At 51.9% G+C, this 24518-nt stretch overlaps 1 protein-coding gene across 1 annotated transcript in view; it reads left to right on the top strand.

The window, feature by feature from the left end:
* The window catches only part of CCDC33 (coiled-coil domain containing 33), a 97955-nt gene that overhangs the window by 25135 nt on the left and 48302 nt on the right, over positions 1-24518 (top strand). The window contains exons 4-10 of the mRNA XM_070418467.1: positions 74-183; positions 1731-1847; positions 4496-4587; positions 5696-5816; positions 11470-11599; positions 12163-12296; positions 13221-13292. Coding sequence (XP_070274568.1) covers positions 74-183; positions 1731-1847; positions 4496-4587; positions 5696-5816; positions 11470-11599; positions 12163-12296; positions 13221-13292 — 776 coding nt within the window. The remainder of the gene's footprint in view (positions 1-73; positions 184-1730; positions 1848-4495; positions 4588-5695; positions 5817-11469; positions 11600-12162; positions 12297-13220; positions 13293-24518) is intronic.

The raw sequence follows: 24518 nt of genomic DNA, 5'->3' as shown, positions 1-24518 counted from the left end.
CCCGAGTCTCAGCAATATCTCTCACCTCAGCTAAGCCTGACCCTAACTCTGTGCTCCATTTTTCTCTCTCCAGATGTGATCCTTAAGGTGGTGGACAACAACAAAAAAGAGGAGCTGCTGTTCTATCAAATCCCCATCAAGTACTTGCGTGTCTTCCACCCCTACCACTTTGAGCTGGTGAAGGTGAGTCAGCCCTGGGCTCTGGCCCGCACTGGCCTGGGACAGGTAGTGGGGAGCCCCAAGCTATTCCTTCAGAGTGGCTCTGGGCATCCAAGCCCACCCTGCAGCATGACCAGTCTAGGACCTTGTGGGGCTCAGGAAACACAGCTCCTGGCAAATAGACAGGAATGATATCCATAAAAATTTGGAATTCTCCAAATTGATCTTCATAAAACAGCCAAAATGGCATAGAATATCTACCACATTAAATGAATACACCAACTGAAAATGCATTCTGATTTCATATATGTTGTAAGAGTAAGAGTATATCTAAAAATCAATGCCATACATTATTTGCAAAGTACCTGCTATGTTCCAGGTCCTGGGCTATATGGTATACACACCATCTCTAATTCTCAAGATGAATTCTACTTTGCATACATAGGACTGAGACTCAGGAGAGAAGAATCCTCTCATCCTGGATCACAGAGCAAGTGAGGTGCAGAGTCAAGGGTGAGTCCAGGTGACACCATCTCCCAACCAGTTCACTCAGTGCTGCCTCCACATGCTACTTTGGCAGGAGAAAGCCTGAAGAGAGCTGGGGTATATGGGAGATAAAGTGTTCCCTGGAATGAACCCATCTAGTGGGCCTCTGGCCACTCATTTTATGGTCTGAACGTCCCAGGCCAGCTCCCCTGCCTGCCCCCCTCCCCAGAGCTGATTGGTAGAAAGGAGAACTTACTCTCCCATTGCTCAAGTACTTATTAACTACCTACTGTGTGCCAAGCACTAGGCCAAAGAAAAGCAGAAGCATCATTTCTCTCTCCTCCATTGCACATTCTAGTTCCCTACAGTGGTTCAGAGTAAAGAACAATGCGAAGTTGGATTGTTGGGTTCCTCTCTCAGGTCTTCTGCTTGCTAGCTATATATCCATAGGAAGCTGCTTAACCCCACGGGCCTCCATTCCTCATCAACAAAATTAAGGTAATATGCCTCCTAACATGGCCTTTTGGAGGATCAAGTACAATAATGTGCATAAAGCACCTACTATGCTCAGCGCATAGCAGGTGCTCAGTTCAGGCTAGTTCCCTTCCTGCCTCCCTTCCCCAGGCCCTAGTACAGACCTCCTTTTCAAGTGACTCCTCAACCATGATCTCAGGGGCCTGAAAGTTCCCTATGCCTCAAGGAGAACCCCACACTCAGGACCTCAGAATGAGGCAAGGAAGCAAAGCCCAGAGAGATTAGTGACTCACGTGGGAGACTCTACTTCAGCTGTAGTTCTGGGAGCATCACCAGGCCTCCTGGCTCTCTGTCCAAGACTAGTTATCACATCTTTACAAAGACAGCTGGCAGGCATGGTCCTTGGGAGGGCAATGAAATATTCAAATAGACAAGGGAAGATTTATTATATTGATCTCCTTGGAAGGGCTCACAGGGAGCCTTTAATTATCAGCTTGGCGCCCTGGTGGAGCAATGCCAATGCTTGTCTGCAGAGGGCTGGATTTATGGCCAGGGTCTGCTTCTTAGTCAAGCTTCTTCTTGTGTGTCTTCTTCCCTGACTCTATTCCCAGCCCAACAAGACTGGGAAAGCTAATGAAGACACTGCCAAGACCCAACTGTACGCAACTGTTGTCCGGAAGGGCAGCTTCATCCCCCGCCAAGTTGACGGTAACCACAGAGCTCTGGAGGTGCCAGCCTGGGGCCCTTGGGGGTGGGGCAGGGTGGAAAGGGGTGAAATTTAGATGGTGTGGGGCAGAGGTGTCTGGGGAAGACTGGGACTTTCAAAATAGCAGAAGTGGTTTGTGAAGAATAGCCGTGGGATGGCAGAGATGATGGAGATGGAGATGAAGATAAATGATGCCTTTCCGGGAATACAGCCCTGCCCTAGCCTTGTTTTCCCTCACTCTGCTCCTCACACGCCATGCGGGGAGTGCTACAGGGAGGATGGAGGCTCCCAAAGTGCAATGTCTGTCTGAATCTCATGGGGGCAGGAAAAGCCCACCGCCTTGGCTCACATCTCCTGATTATTCCTCTTCCGTTCTGTCCCTCCCAGAGTAGTGACCCCTGACGTAGGGCCTACATCCCCCAAGTGAAAGTTTTAGGGCCACCCTATATTTCCTTGAATCCTGTTTCTGAAGAGCTTTGGCTGGTCTTCTAATTAGGTATTCATTCATTCATTCATTCAATAACTATCTATAGAGCCTTCCATTAGCCAGGCCAGGTGCAGGCCCTATTTCCACATATACCCACCACTGTTATTTTCTATACTAAGCCTTTCACAGCTTCAGGAGGATTAGCGATGCTCCAGGAAGATATAGTCCAGATACCTAAACCCCTCTCCTTTCCCTCCCAGTCTTCAAACTGCCCAGGAGTGACAGATTCATATCCAGCCATGACCTGCGTCTGATCAGGGTGGAGGCAGGGAGGCCCAAGCTTCAGGCTTCCCCTGCCCCGACATGGGTGATCTGATCCACCCCATAACACAGTGAGCTGACAGAGCAAGGAGTGTTCTTCAGTCCCATTTCACAGCTGGGGCCATGGAGCCCCAAGAACAGTCTGGTATAAGAGGGCAGATCTCCTGACCCACATATCTGCTTCCCCACAGCCACCTCATGGGTGCCGGCATGTGTCAGACCTGTAGGCACCCTCTGCTCCCCTCACCCCCCTCTTCAATCATGCCCTCTCCTGCACACAGAACACCTTGACCTGCAGGGGCCTCACTGTGGATCAGCCACCCCCTTTAGAGTCTGGGCTCCTCTGCCTTCCAGTACCCTCCCGACTCCCCTACCCCAGCATAGATGTCCTCCCTATAGGCTCCTGAGGGCAGACCAGAGAGGACAGTGGGAGAAGAAATTGCTCCTATTATTCACAGGGTTGTCATGAGCAGGTATGCTTGGGCAGCTGTCTCATCCGACACCTGACCATTCAGCCCAGAACAGTGATAAATTAGTCCCCCCTCCCCTCACCTGTCAGACCCCCCTCTTAGCCGTTACACCTGTTGGAGTCCCTGCAAGCAATAGAGCCTGACAGCATTCCAGTAAAAATACCCCAGGCCCAGACTCCCACCCCCAACCCAAGTTTGAAATGCCATCATCAGAGATTTCATCATTTGAATTTGGTGAAGGGATTCAGTCTTCAGAGGCCCCCACAGCTGAAAGCCACTAAGCACTATTTTTAAATCCTTATCAGCTCACAACTGTGTGGAGTCAGCTGGCAGCCAGCTGAGGTGAGTCAGGGTTGGGTCCCGACCAAGGGGCTTAGGAGAGGGAGCTGAGGGTGGAGGGGAGAAAAGGGAGAGGGGTCCAGAATAAGTCCCTACTCCTGGGCACTCTCCTCCCATTGAAGATCAGAACTAAAAGGACCAGGGAGATTATGGTCAACCCCTCAGTGTACAAGTTAGGACATTAAGGCCCAGAGTGGAGCAGGGACTGGCCAGTGACTTAATGACCCAGACTTAGTAAGTGGCTGAGCTAGATTAGACCTATAGTGAGGATTCCACCCAGCCTCCAAGACTAGCTAACCCCAGCCCTCTCCCTGAGGCCACTGCTATTCTCCTCCTTCCCCCTCCCAAGTCTCTGGTTGTTTCTCTCACCCTCATAAACAGAGAGCTTCTTCCTATCCTTTCTCCCCTTTTCTCTTCATTGATGGCATTCATTTATCCCACAAACACACATGGGGCTTCTACTCTGAGCCAGGTGCTTTTGCTAAAAGCTGGAAATACAGCACTGAATGAGGTAGATAAGTCCCTGCCCCTGTGGAGCCTGGGGGGCTAGCAGGAGATGTGGGCCAAGGGGCAGACAGGCCAATTTGTGCAGGCCTTGACTATCATGGTAAAAATTATGGCATGTATTCTAGGGGTAGTTGGGGAAAGGGAGGTCACTGCTGAGTCTCAAGCAGAGGAATTACATAATCCAATTTCTTTTTAAAACAGCAGTTTTTGCCACCACGTATCAAATTGCCTGGGAAAGGGGATGGGTTCGGGACAAGAGCAGAGGCCAGTGAGGGGGTCAGAGAAGTAAAAGGAGCCACAGGAATCTCAGCTGGGGGGACAAGGAGTGAGGACCCAGATCCAGATCAGGAGCTGCCTGGGATGGCAGTGGAGGTATGTGGGACAGAATCCGCATCTTCTCTCACTGCCCACCCAATGCCTGGCACAGGTCCTGAAGGATAGCAGCCTTGAGCAGATAAAGACCCTTGAGAGGCAGGAGCAGGTGCAGAGGTATAGAGGCAGAAATGAGCCCATCTTTGGAAAGAAAGATGGCAGGCAGGCTAGCTAACCATGCTCCAGAGAGGGCCAAAGGCCACTTGGGGCTCACCTGCCTCCTCTCTTCCCCAGGTCTTTGTTCGGGGAATAAATGAGCCCCTAATCAACAACCCCAGCCCCATGGTGGTCATTGCCCGGGTGGTTCCCAACTACATGGAGTTTAAGTGAGTAAGGCCCAAGCGGTGTGAGCAAGAAGGGAGGGGGGCAGAATGCAGAGGAGAGGGATGGCTAGAACCCCGCCCTCCCCACGAGGCCCTTCAAGCCTCCCCACTGGGACTGAGGACCCAGGAAGCTACCCACAGCCCCTGGAGAGGGGCAGCTCAGACCTCTCCTGAGAGCAGGCTGAGGGGAGTCAGCATACAGATGAAGAAAGGGGGTACTCAGCCCTTTCAATCTACCTCTCCATCTCATACCCACCACTCGAGTTCAGGCCAAGGTGGTTCACTATCTGGTGGTGGTTCCCAAAGAAGGCAGCCTAAGGGTCATCTCAGAACTTCATGACCTTTAGCCTTGCCCAAGGGTCCCCTCCCTTGCCCTCCATGAGGTCTCCCTGGCCGCAGCCCCAACTCATCCCCCTCCCCCAGACCTCTTTTTGGGTATGGGCATTCACAGTCCTCAGGAGGGGATTCGGTCTAGATTGGCCCTGGAGACACACAGTGTGGAGAGTTCCCCAGGGAACATGTGCCCTCTGTGACAGCACCATCTCCTGAAGCCATCTGCCTCTGTCACTTCCACTGACTCTGATGGTCCGGGAGGATTCCCTGACTCATCTGCTCCATTGTTGAATTCTGACAAACTATGAGACCTCCTTGCTGGTTGGAGGAATGAAGATAACTGATGCCCTCACTCCCAGCCCTTCTATGAGCTCAGGGAGTGCCACCCAAGCCTAAACCAGAATTCCACCATGGGGGTGGGCCATTCTAGCAAGGTCTTCCAAAGGTGAGGCCCATGCAAGACCCATGTTAAAGATGGGCAGCTGGGGCATTCAGATGTGGCCAAGGCCACGGTGAGTCATGGGAAAGGAAACGTGGGAGCTGCATCCCATCCCCTGGCCAAGATGAGCTTTCCCAAGGCCCTGACTAGTGATCAGAAGGACCAGGACCCATTACCTGTCCTAGGTGGGCCACTGCACTTCCTCTTTCACATCAACCCTGAGTCCACTTGGGGGCCCTTGGCTGCCAGGCTTGGGCACAGCGTCAAGAGTGCTGGACACAGGGCCTGAAGGATGGTAGCCTTGAGCAGTGCTTGACCCCTGTCTCCTTGCCTCCCCAGGGTCAGTCAGTTGAACCAGGACCCAGCCTCCCTGGGGTTGCCCTTCACCCCCCTCTCCTTCCCTATTCCGTCTGTGATGAACTTTGATGTCGCCCAAGTCAGCCAGAACGGGTGCCCTCAGGTATGGCTCCTTCCCTACTTCACTTCCTGCAGGTCCAGACCTAGTAACTCCCCCACATTCCTCAGTCGCTCACACAGCCAGCCAGCTGTTCACTTGCCTGTGGAGCTGTGTGCTTAGGGTGGTGCCGTCTGTGCTGCGGAGACGCGGCCCACAGGGAGCTCTTGGTCTGGTGAAGGGTAAACATCAACACCAGGTAATGGATAATCTAATAACAAACCAGGAGGAGCTGCCAGAGCTGTAAAAATCAGAGGAGAGAAGACAGAAAGAAGACAAATATTGTAATTCCACTTACATGTGGTACCTAGAGAAGCAAATTCAGAGACAGAAAGTAGAATGGTAGTTGCCAGGGACTGGGGCCAGGGAGAACAGGAAAGTTAGTTTTTAATGGTAAAGAGTTTCTGTTTGGGATGTTGGAAAAGTTCTGAAAGTAGATAGTGGCTAAAGTGGTAAATTTTTGTTGTGTATATTTCACCACAATAAAAATTTTTTTAATCAGAGGTGAGAGGGATCCAGCTGCGGGACTTGAGTTTTCAGTAGGGAGTGTTGGTGCAGGGCAAGTGGGAACAAGAGCACAGGTGTGCAGGTGCGGGTGCATGTCAGGGTGGGAGAGGGGGCCAGTGTGTCTGAGTATGTTGGGGAGGGATTTGCAGACAGTGTCTGAGTCCAGGCGAATGGCCAGATCCATCTTTTCCCATGGTCTGCACCTCAGCAGGAGCTTGCCCCACATGATGGTCCCAGCATTCCTAGGGGCCTTAAAGAAGACAGGGTGCTTGGGAAGTTCTTCCTGTTGTCTGCCCACAAATGTTCATGCCTGACATGGCAAATGTAAAATGCGGCACTCTTTCAGAGCCACAGAACCTCATTTAAAGGCAAAGACATTTGAAGGAAGTTCGGATGGACATGGACCAGAGTGATGGTGGTAGGGAGGGGTGGAACAAAGGGGGACCCTGGGGACAAAGGCTTCAAACTCAAGCCAATCCTTGGCCTGATTTCCCCAGAGTCATCTCACACATGGCCCTGCATTTGCCCAGGAAATTATAAACCAATCAGCAGGCAGTCCCAAGGGGCAGGAGGCATGGCTGCTTTAATGAGTGAACCTCTCCCCACCCCCAGCCCTTCTCTGGCTGCTTTTGCTGCCTGGCTAGTCTGGGTGGCGGAGGGACCCCTTAATACAGAAACTTGCCGCAGTGCCTCTTGCATGTGTGGGACTCATGGCCAGAGGTCCAGCGACGGCAGAACACTTGTTGAAGGTCACCCAGTACTATGGCAGTTGGACCAGGTTGAGAGCTCACTGGCAGCCAGCACAGAGGTGCCCAGGTGCCAGCAGTGAGAGGCAAGCTTCTGTGGTACAAGTGAGAAGAGGGGGTTAGTGGGCAGAGCCCCACCTGGAAGGGACACCAGTCAGCAGCCCTGCGCTCAGAACTCACACAGACCCCTGCCCTGTCCCCACTCTGAGCTTCAGTTCCCTCTTCTCTCTAGTTGGGGCGCTGGGATGATCCTAGGACCTAGGATCTGCCTCTTGGACATGCTGGAGTGATTTCCACCAGCTGCCCACCAGGCCAAAGCACTATGGGCAGGGGGTTGAGGCTGGACCCACCTCTGTGACTTGCTGAGTGACCTTTGGCAGCTGCCCAATTTCTCTAGACCTACTGATCACTACCTTATTGGACTGTTAGGAAAATGTAGAAGGCTAATCTGTGCAAAGTGCCCAAGCCTGGGGTGGAGGCTAAATGGGCTCCATCCTTTTCACAGATGCCCCTCCCTTGATGCCAAATGCCCCCTTTGAGGCCAGCCTGGACATTGCCCTTGTCATGTTTGGCTATAAGTAACAGGAACCCCAACTCACATGGACTTAAGTTCTAAGGAGATTTATTGTCATACATCAAAAGGGTCCCCCGTGTAGGATGCTGCTAGAATTGGTTGATCTACTGGCTCAGCAGTGTCCTCAAGGACTCAGAGTCTTTCCAACACCCCTGAAATGCCATCTTCAGCTGGACAACAACTCATGGAGGCAAAATGTTCTCAGCATCCCATCTAGATATGACCAAGACCAGAGGAAAAGGGTCTTAACGAGGAACTTGAAACCTCCTCTGCAACCCCTGGCAGACCACCCCTCTCATCTCATTGGCCAGAACTAGGTCACATGCATTTCTCTCAGCCATTCCTGAGGAGGAGTATGACATCACCTTGCAGTAGCTAATGCAGGAGAAGGGGGCCTACTGGCCCAAAGTGGGTTCTGTTGGCTAGGAGGGAGGAGGGGAATAGTTGAGAGATAGATGGCCCTCAGTGTCTGTTCACCTCTCTCCGAGCCTGGGAATGATGGCAAAATCTGAGCTCTGATGAGTCTGCTGGACCCAGCACAAGTCTGAGACTTAGGACTTACTCCTACCCTCCTCCCAGAACCTTTGATGGGGGACATTGCCCAACAGGCTGCTCCTATTGGCCTGGCTTCCTACAGCGCTGAGGCAGAGCTCCTGGCTAATGAAACAAAAGCAGTGGTGAGAGAAGCTGTCTGCGCCCAGTGTCCTCTCCTGCCTCAGCCTCCGCAGCCAGTCTGTACACAACCTCTCATGGGGCCCCTTGTCATCCCACACATCCTGCCTTAGTGCCGGCCACGCCTCCGCTCAGGCCTCTCCCATCCATCTGGTGAGAAGCAGCCACAACGGCCTCCTGCCCAGGGCTAGTCCCTTCCTCTGGACCCCTTGTCCCTGTCACCGATAGGACAAAGCCCTCACTGTCAGCCAGACACACAGGCCTCATTTCCTCCAGCCTCCTGGCTCACTGCTCCAATCCTCACAGGCATTCTCTAGTCCCACTGGGTAACTGGCTTTCTCCACCCCTGTACTGTCCTCTCTCATCTCTCAGTCTTCACCTCTACTGTACTCTGAGCCTGGATGGTCTTCCTCCTCATTACCGACTACATGATCTTAGGTCCTCACTTCCCCAGGTCAAAAATCATTGATTTTTCCTCTGACATCCTAGCTTCCAAAAGCTGCAATTTGCTTAGGCCTCTGCATGGATCATGGGCAGGTGGGGGGCTATCCCCTTGGAAGATGATGAGCTCCAGAGGGGAGCAGGCTCTGGCTCTAGCTCTCCCATATGCCCTTTAACACAACAGAGGCATCTAGCATGGAGAAGCCCCTAGTCGAAGTTTGCTGAGTACAATTGAATTGAACTTTCACCTTCACAGCAAAATATCTATTGTCTCCTTCAAACCCTCACAACAGCTCATCGGGGCATGGAGCAGAAGACATTGGATGGTGACAAATCTAAGTTACAGAGAGGGGAAGGGACTTCCCAAAGGCCACACAGCAATGATGAGATAGACCCGGGTCTCTTGGCATCCTAGCTCCCTTGAAGCCCCACACAGCATCAGCTGTTGGCAGCTAATCTTCCCATCATGCCTGTCACATGCTTGAGCACAACAGGCAGCAGTGGGTGTGGGTGTGGGTGTGGGGGTGGGTGGGTGTGGGGGTGGGTGTGATGGACCCTGGGAAATGGAAGGAGAGACCCCGGCCGTGTAATGAAGACTCTCTCTCCCAGGAAAGCACGTCTGCCTCAGTGGCTGGAGGTTAAAGGCTTTGCTGAAGGTCACAACTGAAGAGTAATCACATTCCTTAATTCCATAGCCCTATGGTCTTTCTGGTTTGCAACTATGGCAATTGGCTTCCCCTTCCCCCTCCCCCACCTCCACCCGCCATCCTCCCGCCTCCCCTACCCAACACATATGCCACCAGCACCTTCACCAGGGCCCTAGCATTAGACTCTGAAGGTGGTCTAACCTTGATACCTTCCTAGATTCCTGCTCCCCCACTCCGTCCCCTGCCCATGACACACACAGGAGAGGCTGACCCACCCCCCACCCTCAATTCTAAGTCTGAAGGGGACTCATTTTCTGGGGACTTATTATGTGAAAACATTCAGGGAAGGAACTATCCATACTTGGCAGGCAGATACCATTTCTGGCTTTGTAGACTTCATCTGACACATGAATAGACCACAGAGAGGGCAGCCAGCATCCATTCAATAGCCCTCTCCCAGGGTGGAAGCAAGGGATAGGGCAGCGGGGCACTGAGTCACAGGTCCTTGAGTGTCCAGTGCCTGGCAGATGGTCCAGGCTATGTGGATGCCCCTCTGGAACCCAGGAGAATGGGGGGCTTTGGGATGGCATGGCTTGGCAATCAATCCTAAAAGGTCACTTCCAAGTGCCACCGAACCTAGAAGCAGCTTCCCTACCTGGCCTCATGGCCAAGCGGCTATCTGGGCGCTGCCCCGTCGCCTGCTCTCAGGAACACTGCCATCCCCTCAGCCACTGTCTGTGTTCGGATTCCCAAAGTGACTACAACCCACCTCCCCAGGGGGAGGGACAGGGGCAGACACAGCTGAGCCCCAGAACTGGAGCAGGCACATTAGTGTGACAGGCATCAGGGTCCTGCCACCGCGGGGGGAGCAGACCCGCTGATGTTCTGCGATCCTGCATCAATAGCCCCTGAAGCCGGTGGTGCATTTGCATTGACCTTTCCAGTGATGACTGACTCCAGCCGGGAATGGGAGGTGGGGCCGCTGCCACTGTTGCTGACAGCCCCTGGCTGGGGGCAGAGGCAAGACAGCCACTGGGAGAGAGTGCACCAATGACCGCCCTGTGCTGTGACTGCAGGACGGCCTGCGGCGGTTACAGGGTGACACCCCCAGGTCTCAGTCCCCACTCCCCACATTCTGGGCCTCCTCCACCTGGAGTCCCCTATTGTTCCAGGCGTCCTCCACCCCAGCCACCTCCACATTTTCGCTGGGCTGTTTTCCCACCCAGAAGACCTTCCTTTCTCCCTTGCCCTGCCAGTCCCCCTTCAGAGCCTTCCACTGGCCCCTCTTCCGACCGGATGGCTTTTCTGACCACCCCCAGACGTCTCAGGCCCTTATTTGGAAGCTATAGTTAATGCTGTCTTGTTTCATTGTTTAAGTTGTACTCACATGGTACAGGAGCTGCTGCCTTAATGTGTCATCAAATCCCCTGAAAGTCCGTTGAAGAACTGGTGTGGCCTCTGCGAGGAGCTGGGAAACCTGTGTGGACAGGGAGGGGCTGTGACAGGGGGAGAGGTCACGTCTAATTTGGCATCTCTGACATAGCAGCCGTGGGTGTGAACGTCGGTGCAACTCTTTAGGAAAACAGTCTACCCATAATGAATTTCTTTAACTCAAATTTCTGTTTTCGGTACTAAAGACGCCATTTGAGATACAGAGAGATATGTCAAAGAACATGCAGTGCATGTTAGTACAGGAAAAATAGGAAGGAAGAAACCGGGCACTTGAACATGACAGAATAGCCAACTCTGGGTGACAAACGTTACTTCTGACTGTGGATATGTTTAGGTTTTCATGGTAAATTTCAAAAATGGGCTGTTAGAATAGCAATCATATACAAAAGAGGCATAGAAAAAGACTAGAAAAATATACTGTCTTGTGAACAGTTGTCTTTAGTATAGGAACTTAGGGGTTTTTAATCTTTCTACTTTTCTATATTTCCCCAAGTTTATTCATTAAGTGTGTGTTGCTTTTATAATTGAGACAAAGGTTTGTGGCATAATTGAGACAAAGGTTTCTCCCTTGCTGGGGAAGAAGCTATGGCCGACCATCTGCTCCCACCTTCTCCTTTCAGCTGTCCAAGCCCGGGGGACCCCCGGAGCTGCCCCTGTGGAATCAGTCCTTCCTCTTCCAAGGCCGAGACGGAGCCACCAACTTCTCAGAAGACGCCGCCCTGGTGCTGGAGTACTACGCCTCGACTTCAAGTAAGAGCATACGTGTGACAGGGTTTTCAGGCCATCCTGCCTCTGCCTCCCGCAGGGGTGGTTCCAGGGCCACCTCCCAGTGCACGCAGACAGGCAGGGGAGCACCAGGCTGCCTTTCTTGTCTAAATTGCAGCTCTGGGGTACGGCCCTATTCCCATACTGGGTCCGTGTGGTTTTATTGCACCACCACCCCTCCCCATGCACTTATCAGTGAGGTGGGTGGAGGTGGGGCCCTCAGGACTCACATCCTGAGGAGTGGGGAGGAGACAGATTCTGAGAATAGCTGATCCACCGTCTTCAGTCCACACTATAAGACTGAAGCCCCCAAAAACAGGGACAAGAGAGATACCCAGAGGCAGAAATATGCTTAGAGCTGGCCTTGAACTCAGTAACCCCTAAAGAGCAGAGAAGAAGGAGGGTATTTTCGTGCAAATGCCAGGAGGTGGGTGGTGAGGGATGGGAGGGTTGGGTACCAAAGGATGGGGCCCAGGTGGGGCTGGGATCTGAAAAGCCTGAGGGGGGCACTTTGTTGGGAGCCTCAGCTTATCCTCCCCCCACCACAGTGAAAGGCGGTGAGTCGTGGACCTTCAGCAAGCCCCTGGGAGTCTCCGTGTTGCCATTAAAGAGCCATTTGTACCCCGAGATGCTGAGAGGGAAAGGCCTGAATGGGTTTCGAATAGAGAGGCTCCCCATCACCGTGAGTCTGCCACCTGGCAAGTCCACCAGTCCCACCCTACCCCGCCTTGCTCCTCCATGCCTCACCAACACAGGCGAATCTGGCTTCTCCAGCAGCTTCCAGCAGGCCCCCCATTCTTGAAGCTGAGGATGTGAGGAGTATCCACAAACACCAGAAGTCTGTCTTGCCCTTGGGCTTGTGATGAAATTGCCCCAGAGCAACTTGGAGAGGAGTACAGGGATGCTCCATGGGATAGCAGCAAGAGCTCAGGCCTCTATCCAGCCAGACCTGAGTTCAAATCCTGACTTGCCCTGGTCCTCACGGTAGAAGCTGGGCCACCTTACTTGACCGCTCTAAATCTCAGAGTGCCCATCTCTAAAATGAGAGCATGTTTGTATACAGTCTCTCTGTTTAATAAGAATTGAGAGCTCAAACTCAAGAGCCAGACTAACTGGGTTCAAATTCTGGTCCTACCACTTACTTACCAGCTTACATGACTGTGGGAAAATTACTTAAAGTCTCAGTGCCTCAGTTTCCTTGTCTGTAAAATGGGTTCATAGTAATAGTACTTTTTTCATAGGTTTGCTGTGAGATTTGGGGGGAAATGCCCATAAAGCACTTAGAACAGAGTAAGTTCTCAATAAGAATTAATACATTATTATCATCATTGTCTACCTCTATGCCACCTTTTTCACTAAAATACTTCTGGTCATATGGTCATAATAGACCTCCACTAATGGGAGCTTCCCTACTCACCAGGAGGCAAGTCTGAAGGTGCCGGTCAGGTCTCCAGTGGAGTCGGGGAGAGTGTACGGAGCAGTGAGGCTGAGTAAGGAAGGGACCTAGCCCTCAGCAGGCACCTTCCTGAGTAATCAGAACAGTGGGCTCGGCAGAGGCAGAGCTGCCCTGGACATCATGGTCTGACTGTTCCCTTCTTCTCTCTAGGACACCAAGCTGAAAACCATAAATGGCGAGGCCCCAACGGTGGATCTCTCCTTTCAGCTGCTTTCCTCTGAGGTAAGGCTGAAGGTCAGATTGAAGTCGGGGGCTGGAAGCCCTGTGCCTCCTCCAGTAGCCCCTCGGTGCGACCCAGCCTCCTTCACAATTGCTGGCCTTGTTCAGGACTGAGGTCAGGGCTTCAGGGATGGAAACACCTGAGGGTGACTTGAGGCTCCAGGAAACCAGAGAGAACGCTTAGTTAGAAAGAGGAGAGTTGGAGGAGAGAGCCTGGGAGTTAGCCTCTAACCTGGTCTAAGCCAAGCCTGGCTCACTGGGCTTGAGGTTCCACAGAGTGAACTAGGCCATCAGCTTCTGTAGCTTATAACAAACTGCCACAAACTCAGCAGCTTAAAAAACACCACAGATGGGCTCAGACTCTGCAGTAGGCAGTCCTGCACAGCGCAGCTGAGATCTGAATGCTCACAGGGTCATGCTCCTTCCTGGAGGCTATGGAGACTGAGCTCCTAGCCTCATTCAGGTTATTAGCAGAATCCAGTTCCTGGCAGTTGTAGGATGGAGGTCCCTGTTTCCTTGCTGGCTGTCAGCCCAGGGCCTCTCTCAGATCCTGAAGGCTGCCCACATTCTTTCTTACCATGGCCTCCTCCATCTTCAAGCCAGCAGCATGCTAAATCCCCCTCAAACTCCCAAACTCTGGATTCCTCTTCTGTCAGCAGCCAGTGAAAATGTTCTGCTTTTCAAGGGATCATGTGAAAAGGTTATGCCCACTCTGATAACGTTCCCATCTTATGGTGCACTGTGCCATATAACATAAGCACAAGAGTGACAGCTCAGCATGCTCACAGGTTCCGGGAATTAAGGTGTGGCCTCTTGAGGACCCATTGTAGGGATGCTGCTACCACAGCTGGGTTGGTCCAAGTGGAAAAATACCAGGGGCTGAGCCCTGCCTGACGGATGAGTCTCTTCCTCTCTAGCCAATGATACCTGGGCTCTGAGTCCAGATTGGCTCCATCATTTGGCCCCAGTGCACCTGGCAGTCACCTGCTGGAATTTTTCCACTGTCCCTTCTGGGGTATATCCAGGAATGTACCAGCCTGCAGGTGCCTCCCCACAAGGCCTCTGGTGCGTGTCTGAGACCTCCCATCAGCATGCCCTGCTGTGCAATGTTCTGCATTGCCTTCTAGAGCATCCTCTAATTCCTGTGAGAGAGCTTGTTAGGTAACTGACATACCCCCTACCAAACCAGGACCCAGAAGGTACTGAGAGGGGAGAACACAGAAGCAGCGAAACACACCAAGAAAGGGGAAGGACAGTCCTTGGAGAAAAATGTCACAGATTACCCAAATTAGAGCTCAGCGCTCCACGCCTTCTTCTCAGGGTCTAGAGCAGGGGTGGGCAAACTTTTTGACTCGAGGGCCACAATGGGTTCTTAAACTGGACTGGAGGGCCGGAACAAAAGCATGGATGGAGTGTTTGTGTGAACTAATATAAATTCAAAGTAAACATCATTACATGAAAGGGTACGGTCTTTTTTTTTTGTTTTTTAGTTTTATTCATTTCAAACGGGCCGGATCCGGCCCGTGGCCGTAGTTTGCCCACGGCTGGTCTAGAGTCTGCCAAGGGCCACTGCCAGCCCTTTCCTCACCTCCCCCTGCCTCCTGCCCTTTCACTGGGGCAAGTGTGCTCCGAGGACCCAAAGGAGCATCAAGCAATCAAGGCACTGGGGGATCCAGGCAGGCAACAGGCAGGTGTGCAGGACACTTTCCCAGTTGCCCAGGGGCTGGGCACAAAGATCTTGGTGATGAATTATTCACCGGAGCTGTGCTAAGTGCAGAATTAATCCCTTTCCTTCCAGCTGGCGACCTCACTAAATTATCCCTCCAAGTCATGCGGGAAAACGCTGTGAATTCATTGAGCTGCTGAGTGTTTTGATCTGGGCCTTGTGATTTTAGCTTTCCCTTCCCCCACTCCTCCTCCCCCTGAAGGTGGGTAAAAACCTTTCAGTAATGGATTTCTGAGAAGAAAGGAAAAGAAAGAGGGTGGAGATCGGGTGTGTACCAGGAAAATAATACTAGAGGAAATTCAGATTCTACAGCCAAGAATTCATTCACACAGTTCCACACATATACACTCACACAATAGCATTCAAATAACCACACAGTCACATGTGCACAAAGGCACACACACACCTTTGCCAGGGTGCACACATTTAATACATATATGCATGCTCATACACACATGCAAACTGACACACAAATGTTTTCACACATAGGACTGCAGGCCTTCATCTCTGCGTTCCAGCCTGTGGGACCAGAACCATTGACTCTTCCACCATTTAAATCAAACACGTTCCAAAGCCATCCCTGAGGCTGGCGGTCCTAGAGCACATGTGACACTCCAGCTGCAGGGGCTTGTGATAATGGGCTCCTCAGAGCCCCATGTCCATGTGGCTAACAACTCTGTCTTAGGTGCAGCTCCTCGCTCATGGTCAGATGTGCTGTAGAGAGGAAATAACTCAGGAAAAATAAATATGCCTGCCTTCCTGCGTGAGGACACAGCCTGTTTTCCTGGGAGCCTCCACAGGATAGCACAGACCATCCTGGTTAATTGACATTTTGGTGAACACTGTCTCCCCCCACCCACTGCTCCCGTTCTCAAAGCTCTAGGAACAAGAGCACTGTGGTCTATTCCAAATTAGGCACAGAGGTATCTCAGCAGCCCACACTGGACAGGAATCTCCTTGACAACATCTACTATGGGTGGTCAGCCCAGCCTCTCCTCTTGCTCTGCCTTGACCAGGAACTCACTATCTCTAGAAGCAACCCATGTCATGGCTCAGTAGCTACAACTGATAGAAACACTCAACCCCCACTGAGCCCACCCTGCCTCCAAGGGCCCTCCCTCTGCCCCAGGCTCCTGACTCTGCCCTCTGGGGCTGCAGAGCAATGCCAGCGAGCCTTGTGCACCGGTCGAGAGACACTGGGACGTGGTCAGCCACCCAGCATGCTGGTGGGCAGACTAGCCAACAAAGCCAGCCATTTCAGTGAATGGCAAGAACGGGTGGTCTCCTGGTTTGGGATGTTGTGCCTGAAGCTGGTTGTGTTGTGATTGATTAAGCTTTTCCCTCCAGTGGGGCTTCTCGATGGGACCTGCTGCTTTGAGTGATCTGCCTCAAGCGGAACTGTGTATATACACGAGTAGGTGTATAGATACGCACAGATACAAAGAAAACTTCCCTTATTGCACATTCTGTGGGGGTTGGCCTTGGAGGCCCACTGTGCTCTAAGAACCCCTGAGCCTATGGCTACTCCCCATATACATACACGAATAAGCCTTTGGTCTCCTCCACTCCCGCTCTGATGTTGACCTCTTCCTTTTGAAGAGTGTGATCTGCTCCTCCGAGAGTTTATGCTTCTCCAGGCTATGCAGCCTCCTCTTTTAATGAACTGGCTTCAAATTCCCGTAGACTCCTGGGTGCCCTCCAGTTCACAGACGTCCTCTTTGAGTGAGGCCCACCCTGACCAGGTTTTCTAGGCCCAGCCGTGTGCACTGGGGCCTGGTGCGCACATTAGGTGCTCGTTGTGTGGTCTCAGCCTCCCATGAGGTAGGACAAGTCCATACAGTCATTGGGTCCCCTCTTAGGGCTGGGGTTTGGGATCCAGAGTCTTGTCCAGGCCGGGTGCCAGGGCACCAGACAGAGGTAGCCCACAGCCCTGAGAGATGCTGGCAGGACTTGAAACCCACAGGCTTCCATGGATTTGGGCACAGGGAGGACACATTTGAGGAAAGGAGGAATCTGCTGCCACCCCTTGGGGGAAGGGGTGGCTCCCACAGTCAGTCTGCCCTCCCCCTCCCTGATCCCCTCACAGAAAGGGGCAGGTGGGGCTTTGATACCATGCTGCCCTGGTGTTTTAATTAAAACCACTGATTACAAAACTATCTCTGGAGACCTGCCCAAAGTGGGGGCATAGGCAGGACATAGGCTGCTGGTTTTGACTGGTGAATTTTCATGAATTTCTTTGAAAAGCACACATGACAGCCACAGGCTAGTTCTCTGAGAAGCCCCAACACAAGCTTGCCTCCATGCCCTCACAAGCACAGCTGCCTGAAGGCCCAGTGTCCAGGATAGCGTAGCCTCCTTGGCTGGTCTGTCATCCCAAGACGCCAGCTCTAAAAATACTACCATAAGGACAACAGTGGATCCAGAGAGAGAGACCCTATCCCCTCCCACAACCTCACAACATCCCTGCCTATCTTTCGTTCTGCCCCAAACTGCTACAACCCCTATCCTCTCCCTGTTCAGATTCTAGGCTCAAAGGACGCTGCAAATGGTGGGTAAGAGGCAAGAGCCTGTGGTTTTCCAGGGTTCATTATGCCCGAACCCATCCCATTAGTGCTCCATGCCTTGGGGACAAATATTGGTCCCCCCACAGTCTCTTGGTTATCATACAACTCCCCACCTGATGCTCTCCACCTCAGGGAGGGAGTTTGACACTCCCTCCAAAGCACAGGGTTCTACAGAATCTACTTGCTCACTTCTTGTGACAGGAAGCTCATTACCTCCCAGGAAGCCCTTTCCAGCATCTGTCAGCTCCTTTGTAAACCTCTTCCTTCTGTCTGTCTCCAGTTCCTCTCCCTGACCCCACCTTTTCTTTCCTAAGACCAGCCTCACAGAAGTTAGCTCCCAGGCCCACATCAACTCTACTGCTGCCTGCAAACTTGTTATATCATCTCCAGCCTGACCAGCTCTCTTTCCTCTGACTGATCTTTGTCACGCTTGGTTTCTGCTTCTCATCCTCCTGGTCGTCTCCTCTTGACAAGACTCCTCTTAAAACTCCCCCCAAAACATGGGGCTGGATCAACATTGAAGGATAGAATAGGACCATTACCCCTTTCTCCAAACACATTCTCCCCTTTGGTACAGCCAAAGTCTGTCATTTATTTTATTACTAACCAACACTACAGGGGTCCATTGAAAGCCTGTGGTCTAGTCTGGCATGTGAGCCATTGTCAGGCAGCACTTCTTCACCTTCTGCTGCTCTATTTTGAACTTGGGCAGGGTTCTCTTCCCTGCCGTATTTCACCTTCTTCATCTCAGCCATTGTCTGGGCTTGCAATCATTCTGGACCCTAATTTTATCATGCGTCACATTTACAGTCCCGCCTCCATCCCCACCCCAACCTTCGTGTCATCTGTGGATGTGGTCAGGACACTTTGAGTACTAAAAAGTGTGCATCCTTCAAACTGGGTTTGAATCCTGGATCTTCCACTTGATCTTAGAGTTTTGCTTTCCTCATCTAAAGAAGGGGGTTGTGACTCCTACCAGCCAGGAATGTAGTAAAAATTGAGAGGAGGAGCATGTGTGAGTGCCCAGCACAGGGTTTACAGACACTTGGTGAGGGGAGTGCTTAACATTCATTGTGCACCCAGGTTGCTGACAAGCAGCTGAACTCTCAGAGATGAGGGCAGGGATCCTGAGGGAGGGGAACAGTGAAGCCCTGCTAACCCTCACTTGTTGCCCACACCTCATGACAGCCACCCACCAGATTCACATCCATAAGGACATCAGGAAGCCTTGTCAAGTGCTAAATATAAACGTCACCAGCACCACATTGGTCTCACAGCAATTTTTCAGGGAATGAAGAAATGGAAAACAGACAGACAATCATCTCTCCAGAGACCAGACTTGCTGGAGTTCCCAGTGTACCCTGCCCTGCACTGGGGACTATGGAGGAGATGAAGAAAGTAAAGACCTGCTTCTTGGCCTTGAGAGCAGTGTGAGCCAGGCTGGACCAAGAGTCATACTGCAGGTTTATCCCAAATGCCTCACCAACCACAGGCCCTGTGATGCTTTGAGAATGTGGGTCTGTGACTCCCAGCCCACAGATGAAGTATATTGTGTCAGGATACAAGGATAGCTAAGGAAACTGACCTGCTCTGCTCTCCCATGAGCCCCATGCTTAATTAGTGAATTGAAGAAGGGGGAGGGGAGGAAGAGAGACAGAACAAGAGCTTCTACCAGGGGTGGGCAAACTTTCTGACTCGAGGGCCACAATGGGTTCTTAAACTGGACCGGAGGGCCGGAACAAAAGCATGGATGGAGTGTTTGTGTGAACTAATATAAATTCAAAGTAAACATCATTACATAAAAGGGTACGGTCTTTGGGCCGGATCCGGCCCGCGGGCTGTAGTTTGCCCACGGCTGTTCTAGACCAAACTTCTCAGAAAGTGGATTATGTGTTTAGGTTTCTTCCCATGTTAAAGTCAGACTACCATAGCCTAGACCTCCCTTCAGCCAAATCAGGTGCACCCCTGGTCCAGCCAGGGCATTCAGGCATGAATTCAGTAAAGCACCCCCATAGATCAGCAACACCCCTCTTGCTAATTGTTCTAGTTGAGATCGGTGCATTGAGCATCCAAAAGTCAGGCAAGATCATAGAGAAGCATGTGAGCTCTGCTTCAGAGCATCTTGGAAATGGACTAGGCAAGAGGCTTCAGGGAGAGGGAGCCACAGTGCAAAGCTGTGGAGGCATGGCAGTGTCTAGAGTGCCAGGGACAGAGGGAGGCTGTGTGGGCAGTGATACTGGAGAGTTAGTTGGGACCAGAATTTTGGAAGGCCTGGAAGCCAGAATACAGGGTTTAGACTTTGACATACAATGATGAGAAACTAAGGAAGGTCTTTGAGCAGTAATAGGATATGATCTTACCTATATATTGGAAAAGACTCTCTAATTGTAAATAGGAAGAACCCAAGGATAAAGATTAAATGCAGAAAGACCATGTTTCAGGCTTATAAGAATGATCCCAGAGCCTATCAACTGAGCCATAAATAGGGTTTTATTTAATACTAGAAAATTCATGCATTTGGCGGCAGGGGTGGGGTGGGGGGTGTCCCTCAGCCTGGCCTGTATCCTCTCACAATCCCGGACCCCTCGGGTAGGGTCCCTAGGCCTGGCCTGAGATCAGGGCCTATTGGGGCTTTCCTTCCCCCAGCTGCAGGCAGCTGGCCCACCCCGCCGCTGCCATCTGGGGTGGGCCAGCTGCCACTGCTTGCCATCTGTGCAGCTCTGATCCCCCCTCCCCTGCCACTGGTGGCCTTCTTCTGCAGGCAACAGGTGTGCAGTGTGATGGCTTGGCTGGCCTGGGCCTCCCTCTTTCTTTGCTGGGGGGCAGGGCCAGCCCTGCAAGGGGCTGTCTGCATACCTGATTGCCCCTAACCACTTTCCTGCCTACCTGATCACCCCTAACCACTTGCTTGCCTACCTAATCACCCCTAACTGCTTGTTGGGGGGTGGGGCCAGCCTGTGAGCGGTCATTTGCCTACCTGATCACCCCTAACCACTGGCCTGCCTACCTGATTGCCCCTAACCACTTGCCTGCCTGCCTGATCACTCCTAACCACTCTGCCTGCCTGCCTGATCACCCCTAACTGCTGGTCTGCCTGCCTGATCACCCCTAACCACTCTGCCTGCCTGCCTGATCACCCCTAACTGATTGCTTGGGGTCAGGGCCAGCCCAGTGAGGGACTGTGGTGGTTCTGGTCTCTGGTCGTTCCAGTCATTACGCTTATGGTGGCTGGCCTTTTATTATATAGGACTAGAGGCCCGATGCATGAAATTCGTGCATGAGTAGGCCTTCCTTCCCCTAGCTGCTGGCACCGGCTTCCTGCTGGCACCTGGACTGGGCTTACCTCACAGAGAGAGGCCCTACCACCCACCGCAGCCCACCAGTCAGTGGCCTGGGCCTCCCTCCATGGGGTGATCATGGGGGATGGCTGGGCCCCAACCAATCACATTGCACCCGCCTTGGCTGGCCTGCCACAAGTGGGTGTCATAGCGTGGTCCCGGATGGTCATCCGGATGGTCGTTCAGCTATTTGGCCGTTCGGTCGAGTTGTATATTATGCTTTTATTATATAGGATTAGAATCCTTGCCAGGATTTTTTTAAATCCATATCACTGACTCCTCTCCCCTGATCCCACAACTGGCTTCTGGATTAACCCTCTGACATCATTTACTGAAGAATGAATCATGGCTTGATTGGCTGACAGACTCAGAGCTTCAAACCCCATGGCAGCTGCAAGACCATGCAGGATGCCATAAATGAGGCTTGCCATATACAGCGGAGGCAGCAAGCCCTCCTGGAGGGGGCCTGTTGTCTGAGCCTCGCCTTCAGCTGAAGAGATAAGGACCTACAACTTTAGCAACAGGAAATGACAAAGGAGTGACTGATGGCGAGCCGCCGTTCAGGGCTCATTATGGCGTTTGCCAGCAGGCGAGACACCCTTATCATGGAGAAAATTGCATCAGGCCCCCTGAATTACTAGCGATTGGAAGTAGATTTCTTCGGACTCACTTTGTTAGATACCTAATGAGGGGGAGGTGAGGGGATAAAGGCGGGCAGAACCCAAAGCTGGCAGGGTGGGGGGAAATGTCTTTGTTAAACAGAATTTGTCAGTTTCCGCTCCAGGCTCCCTGGGGAGGATTCAGGACCAGCTAATTGAATTAAGAGCAGTGCACTCCAGCGGGAAGGCTCTGGGCGGGGTGAGAGGCCCCAGTCCGGTAGGGGGACTTTCAGCAGCAAGGACAGCAGCTGCGACCTGGCTGGTCTGTAATTGCCAGGGCAAGCTGGAACTGTTGCATTTTGCATGACCAGGGGTCTGGGGGATGGAGTGGGTAGGAGAGAAGCAGAATATGTAAGTGGAGGAGGGGAAAACAGGTGACCCAGAAAACCTTGAGCTTGTGATGCTCTTGGCCTGGTCTGTCTCAACAGACCCGCCTACAGGCATCAGTGAGGGCTGGGAGGCATAAGGAAGGGGTGTCTTCTCCCCACATGGCACTCGTAATGTGGGGCAGCTGCTGTGGCAGCACAAGGAGTGGCGGGCTGGGCTCCGAGTCTGAGCCAGTGCATGGTGATGCATTGCTCTGAGCTTTCAAAGTAAATCTCCAATTACAGCCCTAATGAAGCTGGACGTGCTGCAGCCATGGAGCCACAGAGTGAGAGGCCACTTGTCAGCCCCAAGCTGCCTCAATAGGTAGAAAAACAAGTAAGCAGGCTTGTGGGGTGGGCGAGCAGCCCCCACTCCAACCCCCATCTGGAGGAAAGGGGGAGAGCCAAGAAAGCCGGGGAGTACATAAGGAAGAATTAGCCCCAAGGCTTCACCCTCTCCCCCATTTTAGCCTTGCCCCTTCCCCTATCCTCCACCCTGACCCACCACTTCCAGCAGCCTGGCCCCTCCCTGTAGTCGTAAACAAGCTCCTTTCCCATGAGAAACAAGGAGGGGAGGGCACAATCTCCTCCCCAAAATAGGGCAGTTAAAGCTGAGGCATCTGAGGTAAAGGACCGTTAGGGAGAATGTAGGCACTTCGTGAGGCACTGTGGCCTTCCTGGTGCCACTTACCTCACATGACAAGAGCAACTGCCTCTGGCCTTGCCTCTGGGGCCTATACTATGTGGAAGTCTAAAGACTTTTCCACAAAAACCACCCACCCACCTTGCCCCCAACCCCCAGGCTACAGTAGATCCTGGCAAAGTTGATTGAAAATGTGGGCAGGAGACCTGCAGAGGTGGGTGGGGTGGGGAGGTGCTGGCATGAAACAGCTGTGGAAGCAGATATAGGCCAGGACCAGCCATGGAGAGGGCAGAGCAGTGCAGAACCCCTGAGTCTGACAGGGGCAATGGGTAGAGCAGCTGAAGGTCAGAAGAGAGTGCAATGGGCAGTATAGACTAGAGTCAATAGATGCTATGCTTTTCAGAACACACCCACCCACCAGAGACTGATGGGGTAAAGGCACTGGACTGGACTGGGGTCAGTCTCATTTTTATTTTATCTTTATAATGAAATGAAATGAATTATCCATGACAAACTTCAGATACACATAAAAGTATCTGGTGAATGCCCAGTTCCGTAAATGTCAGCTTTGAGTCACTGAGTTGACCCCTCTGGTGCTGGGGCCACACAGGGTGGATGTCAGGGGGACAGGCAGTGGGGGAGGGGACTTTCTCAGCATTGTGTCCCTGCTTTCAGAACTGATAGGGCACCTCTGGAGACCTCTCCCTTGATTTCATTACTTCTACTTCCTCTTCTAACTGGATTAGATGGCAGTCTATGAAATCCAGGACATCAAAATTGGCTTGCTGCCTGGAAATGAGGAGAAATGTCATTAAGGGTCCTGAATCAGCATCTCACCCCAGCCCCAGGGGCCACTTTGTCAATGGGGAGTTAGTCTTTAACCTGGGTGGTTACTCTTGCCTTCATTCTCTCTTACATCCATCCATCCATCCATCCAATATGCATTCTGTTGTTCTCTGCATCCATCCAATATGCCATTCTGGTGTTCAGCCGTTCTGAACAGGAGAGAGACATGGAACTTTTTCCTATGTAAAACAGACAACTCAAAATGCCAAAACCATCTGACTCAGATGCTGCACTGAGGCCCTGGGCATGTTCAATGAGGAGCCCCTGAGTGAATTTCACCCTCCCTGTACCAGAGCTACTGAGAGGAGCAGGTGAGAGAGGCAGCCAGGCCTAATGCCCAGGGACAAAACAGTCCCAGAAATCTTGATTTTTAACAAGCAGTAGGTGCCATAGTCAGCCCCAAGGTCACCCAAGCTTCATTCTTCCCATTCCAAGAGTATTCATTTAGCTGTTTTTTCCTTGGAAGTATTTATCCTTATATCCAGGGATGGAGGTGGAAGGTGGGGCTGAGGGTGAGGGTGAGGCTAGATTGGACAGGATATACCTCTGTACTTGTGTGACTATCCCTTACTCTACCGACACAAGCCTAAAAAGGCTACCTATTAAGGAATTTCTGCACACGCAACTTTATTTTAAAGGACATAAAGGATCTCAGTGGTAAAGTGAAGGGTCCTTGTCCTAATTCATCTGATTCATGAGTGGGCTTTCATATAGAGGACCAGGTTCTCACTGTTTATTCAGGGTGAGACAATCAAGCACTTATAACACTGAACACACCAGTCCTGGTTGGCACTATTCCCATTCTTCTATTTACTTCTAGAACAACACTCCAGACCAGCGGTCGCCAACCGGTGGTCTGTGGACCACTGGTGGCCCATGAGGTCCGAAAGGTTGGAGACAGTTGCTCTAGACAATGCCATATTTGTCTGCTTTTGGCCAAGACAGAATTCCATCAGCTGATGTAGGGTGGAAGTGGGTCACCTTTGAGTTCCCTACAAACTTAATACTGCATAATTCTTTGAACAATGGGCACTTTTTACAGCTAACTACAGATTTTCAACAGAGCTTTAAAGTAACCTCTCACCAGA

Source organism: Myotis yumanensis, unplaced genomic scaffold (genome assembly GCF_028538775.1).
Source record: "Myotis yumanensis isolate MYYU_CA2020_CCGP unplaced genomic scaffold, mMyoYum1.0.hap1 SCAF_1, whole genome shotgun sequence".
NCBI classification, from domain to species: Eukaryota; Metazoa; Chordata; class Mammalia; order Chiroptera; family Vespertilionidae; genus Myotis; species Myotis yumanensis.
This window is presented reverse-complemented; position numbering and strand designations above follow the sequence as displayed.